The 15,616-nt window shown below is 41.5% G+C and overlaps 1 protein-coding gene across 17 annotated transcripts in view; it reads right to left on the reverse strand.

Moving 5' to 3' along the window:
- HDAC9 (histone deacetylase 9) overlaps positions 1–15,616 on the reverse strand; it is a 656,589-nt gene that overhangs the window by 94,433 nt on the left and 546,540 nt on the right. For all 17 annotated transcript variants that reach the window (XM_056519737.1, XM_056519738.1, XM_056519739.1 and 14 more), the window contains one exon: positions 11,884–12,040. In XM_056519737.1, coding sequence (XP_056375712.1) covers positions 11,884–12,040 — 157 coding nt within the window. The remainder of the gene's footprint in view (positions 1–11,883; positions 12,041–15,616) is intronic.

Raw genomic sequence — 15,616 nt, forward strand, 5'->3', positions numbered from 1 at the left:
ATTCGTAATAAAATTCGCAAAAATGCGCATGCGCGATGATATCTTTCAACTAACTACTTTCCTGTTGGTTGCTAGGGATGTTGCTAACCTCTGACAACTGTATTTGCATCCTTCTCATTGGCCCACAAACTAAAAGAAGGGAGGGATCAGTGTCCTCTGGAAGTGCCGATATTCGCAAATTTTTGCATATTCGCATATTCGCCTTCTTTGGACCACAAGCTGGAAACAGGGAGGGATGATCACTTTTTGTTTACACAGTACACATTATTGTGATGTGTACTGGGAAAAAAAAAATATTCGTCATAACAAATACAGTACAGACCAAAAGTTTAGACACACCTTCTCAGAGTTTTCTTTATTTTCATGACTATGAAAATTGGAGATTCACACTGAAGGCATCAAAACTATGAATTAACACATGTGGAATTATATACATAACAAAAAAAGTGTGAAACAACTGAAAATATGTCATATTCTAGGTTCTAGCCACCTTTTGCTTTGATTACTGCTTTGCACACTCATTCTCTTGATGAGCTTCAAGAGGTAGTCACCTGAAATGGTCTTCCAACAGTCTTGAAGGAGTTCCCAGAGATTTTGTTGGCCCTTTTGCCTTCACTCTGCGGTCCAGCTCACCCCAAACCATCTTAATTGGGTTCAGGTCCGGTGACTGTGGAGGCCAGGTCATCTGGCGCAGCACGCCATCACTCTCCTACTTGGTCAAATAGCCCTTACACAGCCTGGAGGTGTGTTTGGAGTCATTGTCTTGTTGAAAAATAAATGATGGTTCAACTAAACGCAAACCGGATGGAATAGCATGCCGCTGCAAGATGCTGTGGTAGCCATGCTGGTTCAGTATGCCTTCAATTTTGAATAAATCCCCAACAGTGTCACCAGCAAAGCACCCCCACACCATCACACCTCCTCCTCCACACCAGCACACCTGTGAAGTGAAAACCATTTCAGGTGACTACCTCTTGAATCTCAACAAGAGAATGCCAAGAGTGTGCAAAGCAGTAATCAAAGCAAAAGGTGGCTACTTTGAAGAACCTAGAATATGACATATTTTCAGTTGTTTCACACATTTTTGCTATGTCTATAATTCCACATGTGTTAATTCATAGTTTTGATGCCTTCAATGTGAATCTACAATTTTCATAGTCATGAAAATAAAGAAAACTCTGAATGAGAAGGTGTGTCCAAACTTTTGGTCTGTACTGTATATTTAGCTATATTCTAAATATTCACAAAATCACGAAGTGCCAATATTTGCGATAAAAATTTGCTATTCGAATATTCATGCTCAACACTAGTGGTAAGCACTTGCAGCGCTGGGGTCCTGGGTTCAAATCCCACCAAGAACAAGTTCCCCCATGTTCACGTGGGTTTCCTTCCAAACAGATGAATTGTGATTGTGAGCTCCAGTGTACAATGCCGCGGAATCCATGTGCACTATATAAATTAAGACTTATTATTTGTATAATAGCCAGGGCTCTTAACTACAGGATATCTAGGATAGCAAATGGAACCTTTGTACATGCATCCCTTTCATGAATATGCCTGTACACTCACAATTCATTCTCTTCGAATACAGTCCTTAAAGGGGTACTACTGTGGAATTTTTTTTTATTTTTTTTATTAACTGGTGCCAGAAAGTTAAACAGATTTGCAAATTACTTCTATTTAAAAATCTTAATTCTTTCAGTACTTTTCAGCTGCTGTATACTACAGAGGAAGTTGTCTTTCTTTCTGGAGTTCTTTTCTACCTGACCACAGTGCTCTCTGCTGACACCTCTGCCCATTTTACGAACTGCCCAGGGTAGGAGCAAATCCCCATAGCAACAGAGGTGTCAGCAGAGTGAACTGTGGTCAGACAGAAAGGAAATTCAAAAAGAAAAGAACTTCCTGTGGAGCATATATCAGCTCATAAGTACTGAAAGGATAAAAAAATGTAAATAGAAGTAATTTACTAATCTTTTTAACTTTCTGGCACCAGTTGATTTAAAACATTTTTTTTCCCAGGGGAGTACCCCTTTAAATGGGTACTGCAGCAAAAAGAATCTTATGCTCTGTCCTGCAGGGCCCCGGCTCTCTGAAAGGAGAGCATTCTAGGGACAACACGCACTCCATTCATTTCTATGGCAGCAACAAAGAGACCAAGCACTTGGATCTCTTCGGCGCTTCCACAGAAATGAATGGAGCATGGGGCCCATGCAGCAGATTGGGTGGATATGGCATAAGTTTCTTTTTGCTGCGGTACCCCTTTAAAGGGGTTATCCAGGAAAAAACTTTATATATATATATATATATATATATATATATATATATATATATATATCAACTGACTCCAGAAAGTTAAACAGATTTGTAAATTACTTCTATTAAAAAATCTTAATCCTTTCAGTACTTATGAGCATCTGAAGTTAAGGTTGTTCTTTTCTGTCTAAGTGCTCTCTGATGACACGCCCAGTTTAGAAGCAAATCCCCATAGCAAACCTCTTCTAAACTGGGCAGTTCCCGAGACAGGCGTCATCAGAGAGCACTTAGACAGAAAAGAACAACCTTAACTTCAGAAGCTCATAAGTACTGAAAGGATTAAGATTTTTTAATAGAAGTCAGTTACAAATCTGTTTAACTTTCTGGAGCCAGTTGATATATATATATATATATATATATATATATATATATATATATATATAAAAAAATTCTTGGGTAACCCCTTTAAGATAAAGGGTCAAATTTCTTTTTTTATTAGATTTTTTTTACATTCTATTCATACCTTTCATTTAAGAACAGCTCAGGCATATAAACAAAATGGCAATATACTATCTCCAAAAACACCAAAGCCCTCCATAGACGGCTAGATATCCCACCGACAAAAACATCTGCTTGTTAGTGGAACCTCTGCTGTGTCGGGGAGTCAGCAACACAGTGGGGTGGCAATTGTTTCCGTTTTACTAGAAAGGCAAAGGATAGTTTACAAGTATTGAAAGGATGCAGGACTTGGGGGGAAAAAAAAGTGTGTCTCCAGCTGTTGCAAAACTACAACTCCCAGCAGGCCCGGACAGCCGTTGGCTGTCCGGGCCTGCTGGGAGATGTAGTTTTGCAACAGCTGGAGACACGCTGTTTGAAAAACACTGTCCTAATAACTGAAGTAGAAATTTGTAAATGATATAAAATGTGTAATATTGCTCAAGTTTGTAACAAAATATGATTGTATTTATTATACAACAGCACGAATGACATTTCCACTATACTAGATATGAGATAAGAACTGTTCATCTTCAAAGGAAACTTCATGTCTTTGTCTCCCTCTAGTGAGCAAGTACATATAATACTGATTATAGCTGGGGGTCTTTTTGGTTCCTCTTTATTGAAACATCCGGCAGATATTTGTTAATCTCTAAAAATGTTCAAGGTTGCCGAAAATGGACTTAAAATGTTTGTTGTGTCTAAAGAAACCGGTACATCCTACTTGGGGAACATCTAAAAATACCTGCGATGTGAGGAAGTGGTAAGACAAGGACTGAAGGAAGTGTCTAATGCTGCTAAAGTTACTATGTTTTCTAATTTGAGCCAATATAAACAAATAATAGATGTAAGTAACAGGTACAGATATATATATATATATATATATATATATATATACACACACACACACACACACACACACACACACACACACACACACCATATATACTCGAGTATAAGCCAAGTTTTTCAGCACGATTTTTCGTGCTGAAAACGCCCCCCTCAGCTTACACTCGAGTGAACTCTCCTCCTGTCAATCCCTTTCAGTGGTCTTCAACCTGCAGACCTCCAGATGTTGCAAAACTACAACTCCCAGCATGCCCGGACAGCCATCGGCTGTCCGGGCATGCTGGGAGTTATAGCTTTGAAACATCTGGAGGTCCGCAGGTTGAAGACCACTGCCGGGCCTTCGTCATCATCCAGCCTCCCCCTCCCCTTTAGTTTTCTACTCACCTCCCCTCTATGGGAAGTTAGGGTGAGCTGGTCCGGGCCATCTATGGGGCAGGGACCGTACAGTGAGGAGGGTTAGTCGTTGCGGGCTGTCCATTTTCACCGGGGGGCCCTCTTCTTCGCTCCGGGCCTGGCCCCAGACTAGTGACGTTGCCTTGACGTCGACGCACAGGGACGTTCATGCGCAGGGACGTCCCTGTGCGTTGTCGTCAAGGCAACGTCATTAGTCCAGGGCCAGGTCCAGAGCGGAGAAGAGGGCCCCAGCCGGTGAAGATGGACAGCCCGGAATGATTAACCCTCCCCACCGGACGGTCCCTGCAGCATAGATGGCCGGACCAGCTCACCCTAACTTCCCACTGAGGGGAGGTGAGTACAAAACTAAAGGGGGGGGGGGGGTCTGGATGATGACGAAGGCCCGGCAGTGGTCTTCAACCTGCGGTCCTCCAGATGTTTCAAAACTACAACTATAACTTTTCCTGGGTTTTTGGGGTGAAATTAGGGGCCTCGGCTTATATTCGGGTCGGCTTATACTTGAGTATATACGGTATATGGAAAACCAAAAGAAACAGCAGCACGCACATTGCAATCTTTCCATGTTCTGTATTCGAGAAAAATGTATTTATTCTATAAGTATTGGGGTACTGAGTTTATTCAGACTTGGCGTTCATGAGGGGGTATTTGATGGGCACTGTCATTTGCAAAGATTTTTTTTTTATAAAATGTACATAATAACTTTATATGCATATTTGTAATATACATTGGTTACAAAATCTATGTAGAGGAATGGTGGTGCAGTTGCCCATAGCAACCAATCAGATTGTTTATTTCATTTTTTACAGGCCTTTTAAAAATGAAAGAAGCAATCTGTTTTGATAAATCTCCCACATAGCAACTAAAGGTTTTGCCAACACACTTTTTTGTGAGCCTAATTTTGAACTTTAAAAAGGCCCCATAAGCCAAAAACAAAACACTATTTTCAAATGGCTGAAAATAAGAACAAAAAAAAAACTAAAAAATAAAAAAATATGTATGTGAACATAGCCTAACACTTATGATAGTTGTTTGTTTGTTTTTGCCTACATTATTAGGGTACTGTATGTATGCATTATTGCTGCTGTCCAGAATCTTCATAATTCCTGGAGATTTGAAGGTCCTGCAGACTTTCATGTACACAAGTCACTGTTTGGATTTGGCATGAGTGACTGTGTGGCCTTCTACACTAAGCACCTCACCCTCCAGAGTCCAGACTGTAACCTACAGTATGACAAAAGTGACATCTACAGGGCATGACAGAGTACTACAAATATGTCAGGAATAGAGATAATTGAATTGAATCTGACGAATCCAAATTCATTACGAATTTCATGAAAAATTTGATTTGTAACAAATGTGAATATTGCTGCGATTCTATTGCGTAAATCGCTTCATTAAACTCCTTTTAATGAGTTCCAGGCTCCAGGACATCTAAAATGGTGGATTAACATGTGAGGACATGGGGCAAGGAATCCTGGGAAGGCAGGAACAAGGGTAGGCGGGATGACCCTGAATCACAAGCAGGATGCAGCCTATCAGCAGTCAGTCACCCCTGTGATGTCACAGCCCTCATAAGTGCATACCACATACGTACATCTGAATGTTGTACCATTTTGTTCCTAATAAAGTCTCAAGGGCCTAGATACTGTGAAAGGACAGCCAAAAGTACTCACCGGCTGGTGTTGTACACAACAACTTTTTTAAGCGTACTGTAGCTTATTGTACTCCCTCACAAACACAGTAAGTATGTCAGGCAGAGAAGGGCCAGGACGCGCACAGAGGAGTTGCAGAGACCTAATTTTATCAGGCAGAGGCTGCAGCAGACTAGGGGCGAGTAGCAGCAGGAGTCGCAGTGAGAGGCCTGAGCTCCCGGTAACAGCTAGCGGTCGTGTCTCGACCAGCAACCCATCTTCCATCATCGATTTATTAACATGGTCATCCACTTCATCTCAAGTGACATCTGATACTCCCAGTCAACAGTCGGTGGGTTCTTCAGACACAACCCTCAGTTGGCATGGCCTGGGAGCAGTCCCTGTCCTCCCATCACCTCAGTCCTATGCTGTTCCCTTCCCTAAAGGAGTATCTTATGCTGTGGGTTCAGTTCCACTATTCAGTGAGGACGATCTAATAAAGGACAGTCAGCAGCTACTGCCCAGCCAAGAAGTGCAGGAGACATCTGCTGCTTCCTCTGCTAGGTGGGCAAGTAGTGATGAGGAGAGTGACGTGGGAGGCGGTGTTGCCAGCGTTCAGGGTCCGGAAGCAGACACTGTTGAGGAACCTGGGGAAGACATCAGTGACGTGCAGACACTTGTTGCTGATGATGAAGCCGATCGCAATTGGGAGCAGGGTGCAGATGGGACTTCATCATCATCATCATCATCATCAGGAGAAGAGGGTTGCAGGTTGCCCGTAAGGCAGCAGCTGAGCCAGCAAGGTGGTAGCATGGTTGGCAGTAAGCATGGTGGCAGAAGTGGAAATTCTGGACCCAAACTTGCCTGGGGGAGAACACCTGCTTCAGGAGGTAGTGGAACAGGGGTTCCTGGAGACGAAGGCAGTAGCAGTCAATTAGTGTTGGTGGGAAAATCAGCTACTCGGAGGAGTGGCAGTTTTTCATCAAGCATCCGGAGGAGTCATAGTCACATACAAGATGTTTTGGCAGAAGGTGAAGCGTGGCCAGGGTCCCAATGTTGCGTCAACATATGCTGCGCCACCATAAAGTAGCCTAGGAGAACTGTGGCTCCGATGTGGTGGTCGAGCCTGCTGCATCACCCAGTGGCACGCCACTCCCTCTTTCAGCCAGCCAAAGCTCCACCACCTCAGCCGAAGGAAGTCATTCCCTCCTTCTGATGCTCCAGATGCTCCTGCTCCATTTACTTTTAGTCAGTCATTCCATCCATCGGCGAAGCCATGTCCAAGAGACAACAGTATACGCCCAATGGCGCAGAAACTGAATGTGCTCCTGTCTAAGTTGCTGGTGTTGCAGTCCCTCCCTTTTCAAGTGGTGGACTCTGCACCTTTCAGAGAACTGATGGCTTGTGCCGAGCTGAGGTGCAGAGTCCCAAGCCGTCATTTATTTGCGAAGAAGGCAGTACCAGCCCCGCACAATTTTGTGGAAGAGAAGGTGGGCCAGTCCTGGAGTCTGTCGGTGTGTACCGAAGTGCACGGCAGCGCCAACGTCTGAAGCTTCAACTATGGTTAAGGACAATATGTGTTCTTTACGGCCCACTTGGGAAATGTGGTTCATGCACAGCCACAACACCAACTTGGAAAGGTCACACCGCTTCCTCCTCCACGCTCTCAGGCCATTGGTCCTGTGACAGTGTGCAACTCCGCCTCCTCATCCTCCACCGTGTCCTCAGCCTCCACTGCACGGACAAGTCTCAGTGCCCCTTAAGCATACCCTGTGTGCAGGGCACGGCGGTATCACACTGTTATTCACATGGTTTGCCACGGCGAACGGAGTCACACAGGGGAGGAACTGCTAAAAGTCATTCATAAAGAAATCGGAGCATAGCTTACTCCACAAAAACTGGAAATGGGAACCATGGTGACTGACAACAGGAAGAACATCTTGTCTGCGCTGCGACAAGGAAAGCTGAGCCATGCGCCCAGGGAGTCCCTCCGAGTCACTTGCACAAATGGCCCGATGTATGCTCAGTTGCATGCGTTGTGATCGACAAATTTTCACCATTCGGCAGTGGGATGACTTCTGGCTCTCCACCTTATTGGACCCTCACTTGGGGCCTTTTTTACACCCACTTTGGGGCCTTTTTTACACCCACTGAGAGAGAGAGAGAGGACGTACTATAGAGACATCCTGATGCTGCTGCTGCCACCTCCAGGCTGTGTCATTCTGCCACTATATGCTCTCCTCATGCTGCCGCCAACTCTAGGCTATGCCATTCAGCCACTGTATAGTCTCCTCATGCTTACGCTGCCTCTAGGCTGTGTCATTCAGCCACTATATGTTTACTCAAGCTGCTGGGCCTGGGACATTACCTAAAAAATATTATGGTAGTACTAGCTACCATAAATCTTCAATTTAAATTTGAAAATTCCTCTTTTAATCTTAGGGATTGTGAAGCCCTATTGTCTCCTCATGCTGCCGCCAGCTCCAGGCTGTGTCATTCTGCCACTATATGGTTTGCTCATGCTGCTGGGCCTGGGACATTACCTACATTTTTTTATGGTAGCACTAGCTACCATAAATCTTCACTTTAAATTTGAAAATTCATCTTTTAATCTTAGGGATTGTGAAGCCCTGTTGTCTCCTCCTGCTGCCACCAGCTCCAGGCTGTGTCAGTCAGCCACTATATTGTTTACTCATGCTGCTGAGCCAGGGACATTACCTAAAAAATGTTATGGTAGCACTAGCTACCATAAATCTTCAATTTAAATTAGAAAATTCATCTTTTAATCTTATGTATTGTGAGGCCCTATGGTCTCCTCATGCTGCCGCCAACTACAGGCTGTGTCATTCTGCCAGATTATGGTCTCATGCTGCTGCCACCTCTAGGCTCTGTCATTGTGCCGCCAAGTGAACCATGTGAAGAATCCTTGTTAGATTGAGTTTTGTGGTCATACAGTATTAGTTCAAAGTAAACACCAGGACATTAAACTTGGGAATCTAATATAAATCTTAAATTTAAATTTTAAAAAATCGATGTAATATTTTCAAGACTTAGGCCCTATGGTCGTCAACGTCTTATTACCTGTGGAATTATCACAAGAAACCAATGAAACAGCTTGGAGCGATAACAATGAACGATAACTGATTAAATGAAACATTTGCACTTTCATAGTAAGGGGGGCGCTGAGAGGCTGGGGCTGGAACAGGTGGTATCTCGCCTGGCGGAGGACCGCCAGCTCGATGCTCACCAGAATGGGTAATCAAAAAATTAAAATAAATTCAAATTAATTTAAATAAAAATTACATAAAAAAATTGCCACATCCAGATGCTCTGCTTCAGTGATTCTGATAGTAATGCCTGTAATCTGCATGTCATACTGAATAACAGTATTATTTCACTAACACAGCACACTCCCTATGCATGTTAGGTCAAGGCAAAGTGTTCTACACCCCTATTGAGCCTCTCTGTAGGCCAGAAATAGCTGTTTTTAATATTTATGCACCGCAAATAAATTGGAAAATTTGGAAAAATTCGGTGAATCAGCCTAATCGAATTTTTCAGAAATTCGCACACCTCTACTCAGAAAAGTTTAGTGATATCACTACACAAGAGACCTTATTGGTTGCTTTCTTCATATACATATAATATATCTGTTTTTTAAACATTTAAATTCTTCCTCATCCTTAAAACATATGTTCCTAATAGTAACTTGTGTTGCTCGCGAATATTAGCAATGCGAATTTTATTCGCGAATATAGCACTATATATTCGTAATTACGAATATTGTTTTTTTTTTTATCACAGTACACATCACAGTGATCATCCCTCTTCTTCCAGCTTGAGTGGTGTACAGAAGGCTCTAATACTACTGTGTGAAAATTTATGCAAATTTTGTATATGCTAATTTTCGCATATGCGAAAATAAAACACGAATATTACGAATATGCGAATTTAGCGAATATATGATGAATATTCGTCCATATATTCGTGAATTTGAATATGGCCTTTGCCGCTCAACACTAATAGTAACCAAATGAATCAGCTTTTAAATCTTTTAGATAAGCACTAGGAACATGAAGGCTATGTTCACATGGCAGAATATCCACATGGATTTTCACATTGAAATCTGCATAGAAATTTTGCATTGTGTTTATTGTCTACTATCTGCAATGGGATTCTGCAGTACCATTCAGACTGCAGAATTTTCTCTGCTAAATGCAGATATAGTGTGAATTATGTGCAAATGTTGTGTGGATTCTGCACAAAATTTTAACATTTTTAATGGATCAAAGCACTTTTAAACATGGTCTGTTTCTTAATGCTTAATTCATGTGGAAGTTTTGCAGCTAATCCGCATAGTTGCGGAAAGATTCGAAATTCTAGCCAAATTAATGTGGCCGCTGAATTCCACATTTATTTCTGCCATCTGAACATAGCCTAAGTGTAGGTTCACACATGCATATTTTGCTGCAGATTTTCCAAAGACTTTGCTCCATATTGAAGTCAATGGGCAGCAAAATCAGCTGCTGATAATCTGCAGCAAAATACGGCATGTGTGAATGTGTCTTAAGAATAAGTAATTTGACAGCCTAAGATAAATAAACTTTTAGCAGTCGCACTAAGCTTAATAAACTTTTATTTGTTTTATTGCACTCCCAAGATTTTTAGTATAATTATAAAAAAAAGTGGGCTTTAGTGTGGCCTTTTTTTTCTTTAGTGTTTTTTCTGCTGTGTTTGCATCATGACTAGTCATGTGATTGTTTCATCATGTGACTCAAGGATTGAGGGGGGAAAAACGCCAGAAAAAAATGCTAAACCCACATGGCATTTTTTATTGTGTTTTTTTTTCTCCCATAGAATTCTATGAGACAGAAACGCTAATATTTTTTCCCCCAAAAAAATATGCTAATTGATTAGAACTTAAAATTCACTGCATGTATTAGCTGTTTTGGCTAGCAATTATTCCATTTACATTCTAAGCAACAGTAAATATTATTCTCTTCTTGGGAGCGTGGTTTTGAATTTGCATGTAATTTCGTATGATTTTTCAAATGCAATGTTTTGAAAATTGTCCAAAATTTTCAACATCTGTACCCCACTTTAATTTCTTTTCCTTGAGGACATGTTCACGCATCCGAAATTTCCTTGTGGAGATTCCGGAGCAGCAGAGTCCCATTGTAATCAATTGTATTCTGCTGCACAGTGCATACTGCAGAATTCCAGTGCCAGATGTTTCAGACGCGTCCACAGAATGAATGAACCTGTCCATTCTTTCTGTGTAATCCACACGGAATGCATAGCTATCTTTGAGACGGTGCATTCTTGTGTGGTCTTTCCGCCAGAACATTATGACAACGCCTGCATTCTGCAGAATGTCTGCACAGAGCCTAAGGCTAGGTTTCCACTTGCTTTTTTTTCTGGCAGTTTTTGGATATCTGCCACTGCAGTTTTTGAACCAAAGCCAGAAGTGTATTCAAAAGGAATAGGATATATAAAGGAAGGACTTACACTTCTCCTCCCTTATGGATCCACTTCTGGCTTTGGCTCAAAAACTACAGTGGCAGATATCCAAAAACTGCCAGAAAAAAAAACAAGTGGAATCCTAGCCTTAGGCTGCATTCCCACGGTGCAGTTTTTTCTCATTTTTTACACATTGGGGGAGATATTAAAAAACTACTGTAATTTCTGTTCGATATTAATCACACCTTTTTTGTCTCCCCACATTCTCAAAGGTCTCTTGTGCTGCTTTGAAAATATAAAAATATATGTGAGTTCATTTTCGTGGCACTTTTTTTTTTGTTTGCACCAAAATTGCCGATTTTGCTGCCAAAGATTTTTTATTTTGGTATTGCAGCTCACTGCCTATAAAAGTGAATAGAGCCAAGTTGCAATATCACACACAGCTGGAGGCAATTTGAGGCACTGTTTTTAGTATAGATAACCCCCTGAAAAAACTGCACCATGTGAACACATCCTATAGTGGTCTGTGATGTTTAGGCTGCAGTGTAAATGGTTTTCTATGGGCAGCTAGGCCAGTTTTATCTTTGTCTTCAGTGTTGTTCTTGCTGTACAAATATTAGAACTTAAGGCAGAATTCCAATGTAACCTAAGATCCATTTCACACTAGTGTTAACAGATCCTTAATCTTTATGGTTTACAACTAGTTAAATTAAGTCTGTCAACGGCAGAAAAAATATCATTATTCAAGACTATGCCTGCACGTGGCTTAGGTCCTTCGTACTTTCTTTGCCTCGCTCCTTGTTCCGTGGGTGCATAAGCTGCTGTTCCCGCCGATGCCTCTCCGCTTCCTGTTCCTGTCTCTGTTGCTCCAGTTTATGTTCCTTCTCTCTCTCTAAGATCTCCTGTTGTTGTTTCATTGCTAGTAATTCCTGCTGCAACTTTTAACAAAAAAAAGGGAGAAGAAAAATAATAATATTAGTTTATAAAATAAAAGGGCTGAATACATAAGGGGTTAATCAGAAAAACAGCTAATTTATGCGGAAAACAGCACCACCCCTGTCCTCAGGTTGTGTATGGTATTAAAACTTGGCTCTATTTACTTCAATGGAACAGAGCTGCAAAACCACACACAACCTGAGGACAGGGGTGGTGCTGTTTTTTGAAGAAATCATGTTTGTGTTCCTTATGCCCTCCCCTTAGGGACCCAGCCCATTTTCACCGTAAGGACTCAGCCCCTTTTTGCAATTCTGACCACTCTCACTTTATGCATTAATAACTCTGAGCTGCTTTTACCTTTTATTCTGATTCCGAGATTATTTTTTCGTGACATATTCTACTTTAACATACTGGTAAAATTTCATTGTTACTTGCATCCTTTCTTGGTGAAAAATCCCCAAATTTCATGAAAATTTTGAACATTTAGCATTTTTCTAACTTTGAAACGTTCTGCTTGTAAGGCTAAGTTTCCACTTGGCTTTTTTTCTTGGCAGTTTTTGGAGATCTGACACTGCAGTTTTTGAGCCAAAGCCAGAAATGTATTCAAAAGGAATAGGACATATAAAGGAAGGACTTACACTTCTCCTCCCTTATGGATCCACTCCTACTTTGGCTCAAAAACTGCAGTGGCAGATCTCCAAAAACTGCCAGAAAATAAAAAAGTGGAAACTTAACCTAAGGAAAAATGGATATTCCATATAAATTATATATTGATTCACAAATACAATATGTCTACTTTATGTTGGCGTCATAAAGTTGACATGTTTTTACTTTTGGAAGACATCAGGGGGCTTCATAGTTCCGCAGCAATTTTCAAAATTTTCACAAAAAATTCAAAATCTGAATTTTTCAGGTACCAGTTCAAATTGAAGTGGATTTGAAGGGTCTTCATATTAGAAATACCCCACAAATGACCCCATTATAGAAACTGCACCCCTCAAAGTATTCAAAATGACATTCAGTAAGTGTGTTAACCCTTTAGGTGTGTCACAGGAATAGCAGCAAAGTGAAGGAAAAAATTCAGTCTTAATTTTTTACTCTCGCATGTTCTTGTACAGCCATTTTTTAAATACTTTTTACAAGAGGTAAAAGGAGAGAATCCCCCCAAAATTTGTAACCTAATTTCTCTCTAGTAAGGAAATACCTCATATGAAGATGTAAAGTGCTCTGTGGGCGCATTAGAGGGCTCAGAAGGGAAGGAGCGACAATGGGATTTTGGAGAGTGAATTTTGCTGAAATGGTTTTTGGGGGGCATGTCGCATTTAGGAAGCCCCCATGGTGCCAGAACAGCAAAAAAAAAAAAAAAAACACATGGCATACTATTTTGGAAACTACACCCCTCAAGGAACGTAACAAGGGGTAAAGTGAGCCTTATCACCCCACAGGTGTTTGACGACTTTTCGTTAAAATTGGATGTGTAAATGAAACTTTTTTTTTTTCACTAAAATGCTGATCTTCCCCCAAATTTTACATTTTTTTACAAGCAGTATTAGGAGAAAATGCCCCCCAAAATTTGTAACCCCATTTCTTCTGAGTATGGAAATACCCCATGTGTGGACGTCAAGTGCTCTACTGGCGCACTACAATGCTCAGAAGAGAAGGAGTCACATCTTGGCATTTGGATAGCAAATTTTGCTGAAATGGTTCTTGGGGGGCATGTAGCATTTGGGAAGCCCCTATGATACCAGAAATGCTTAAAAAAAAAACACATGGCATACTATTTTGGAAATTACACTAGTCAAGGCATGTAACAACGGGTACAGTGAGCCTTAACACCCCACAGGTGTTTGACAACTTTTCGTTAAAATCGGATGTGTAGATGGAAATGTATTTATTTTTCACTAAAATGCATTTTTTTCCCCCAAAGTTCAAATTTTTACAAGGGGTAATAGGAGAAAATGCCCCCTAAATTTGTAACACCATTTCTTCTGAGTATGGAAATACCCCATATGTGGATGTAAAGTGCTCTGCGGGTGAACTATAATGCTCAGAAGAGAAGGAGCGCAATTGAGCTTTTGGAGAGAGAATTTGTTTGGAATGGAAGTCGGGGGCCATGTGCGTTTATAAAGCCCCCATGGTGCCAGAACAGTGGACCGCCCCCCCCCCCCCCCCCCCACATGTGAACCCATTTTGGAAACGACACCCCTCACAGAATTAAACAAGGGGTGCAGTGAGTATTTACACCCCACTGGCGTTTGACAGATCTTTGGAACAGTGGGCTGTGCAAATGAAAAATTACATTTTTCATTTTCACGGACCACTGTTCCAAAAATCTGTCAGACACCTGTGGGGTGTAAATGCTCACTGTACCCCTTATTACATTACGTGAGGGGTGTAGTTTCCAAAATGGGGTCACATGTTGGGGGGTCCATTGTTCTGGCACTATGGGGGCTTTGTAAACACATGTGGCCTTCAATTCCGGGCCCAATGGTGCTCCTTGTAGTGCACCTGCAGAGACTTACATATGAGGTATGGTCTTACTTTGAAGAGATGGGGTGACACATTATGGGGGGCTTTTTTCCAATTTTCCCTTGTTAAAATGAAATTTTTGAGCATTTTAGTTAAAAAATGTTTTTTCTTAATTTTCCCATCCAACTTTTACGAAAATCGTCAAACACCTGTGGGGTGTTAAGGCTCACTATACCCCTTATTACATTCCGTGAGAGGTGTAGTTTCCAAAATGGGGTCACACGTAGGTATTTATTTTTTTGTGTTTATGTCAGAACCGCTGAAAAATCAGCCACCCCTGTGCAAATCACCAATTTAGGCCTCAAATGTACATAATGCGCTTTCACTCCTAAGTCTGGTTGTCCATCCACAGAGCATTTTACGCCTACATAATGGGTCTTTTTTTCCTTTTTCCTATTGTGAAAATGAAAAGTATGGGGCAACACCAGCATGTTAGTGTAAAAAAAAAATTTTTTTTTACAATAACATGCAAGTGTAGACCCCAACTTTACCTTTTCATAAGGGGTAAAAGGAGAAAAAGCCCCCCAAAATGTGTTAGAAAATTTCTCCTAAGTACGGAAATACCCCATATGTGGCACTAAATTGTTGCCTTGAAATACGATAGGGCTCTCTGAAGTGTGAGAGAGTGCCAATCGCATTTGAGGCCTAAATTAGGGATTTGCTTAGGGACCGACCAGGATGCAAGAATTACACTTGCCTCCGTTACCAAAAGTACCCTACGGCAGTGTTTCCCAAACAGGGTGCCTCCAGCTGTTGCAAAACTCCCAGCATGCCTGGACAGTCAACGGCTGTCTGGCAATACTGGGAGTTGTTGCAACAGCTGGTGGCTTCATTTTGGAAACAGTGCAGTACCAGCCGTTTTTCATTTTTATTGGGGGGGGGGGGGGAGGGGGGGGTAACTGTGTAGGGGTATATGTATATGTAGTGTTTTACTTTTTATTTTGTGTAGTGTAGTGTTTTTAGGGTACATTCACACGGGCGAGGGTTCACAGAGTTTTCCACTGGGAGTTTGAGCTGCAGCGGAAAATTTGCTGCATCTCAAACTTGCG

The sequence above is a fragment of the Hyla sarda genome, chromosome 5 (assembly GCF_029499605.1).
Source record: "Hyla sarda isolate aHylSar1 chromosome 5, aHylSar1.hap1, whole genome shotgun sequence".
NCBI lineage: Eukaryota > Metazoa > Chordata > Amphibia > Anura > Hylidae > Hyla > Hyla sarda.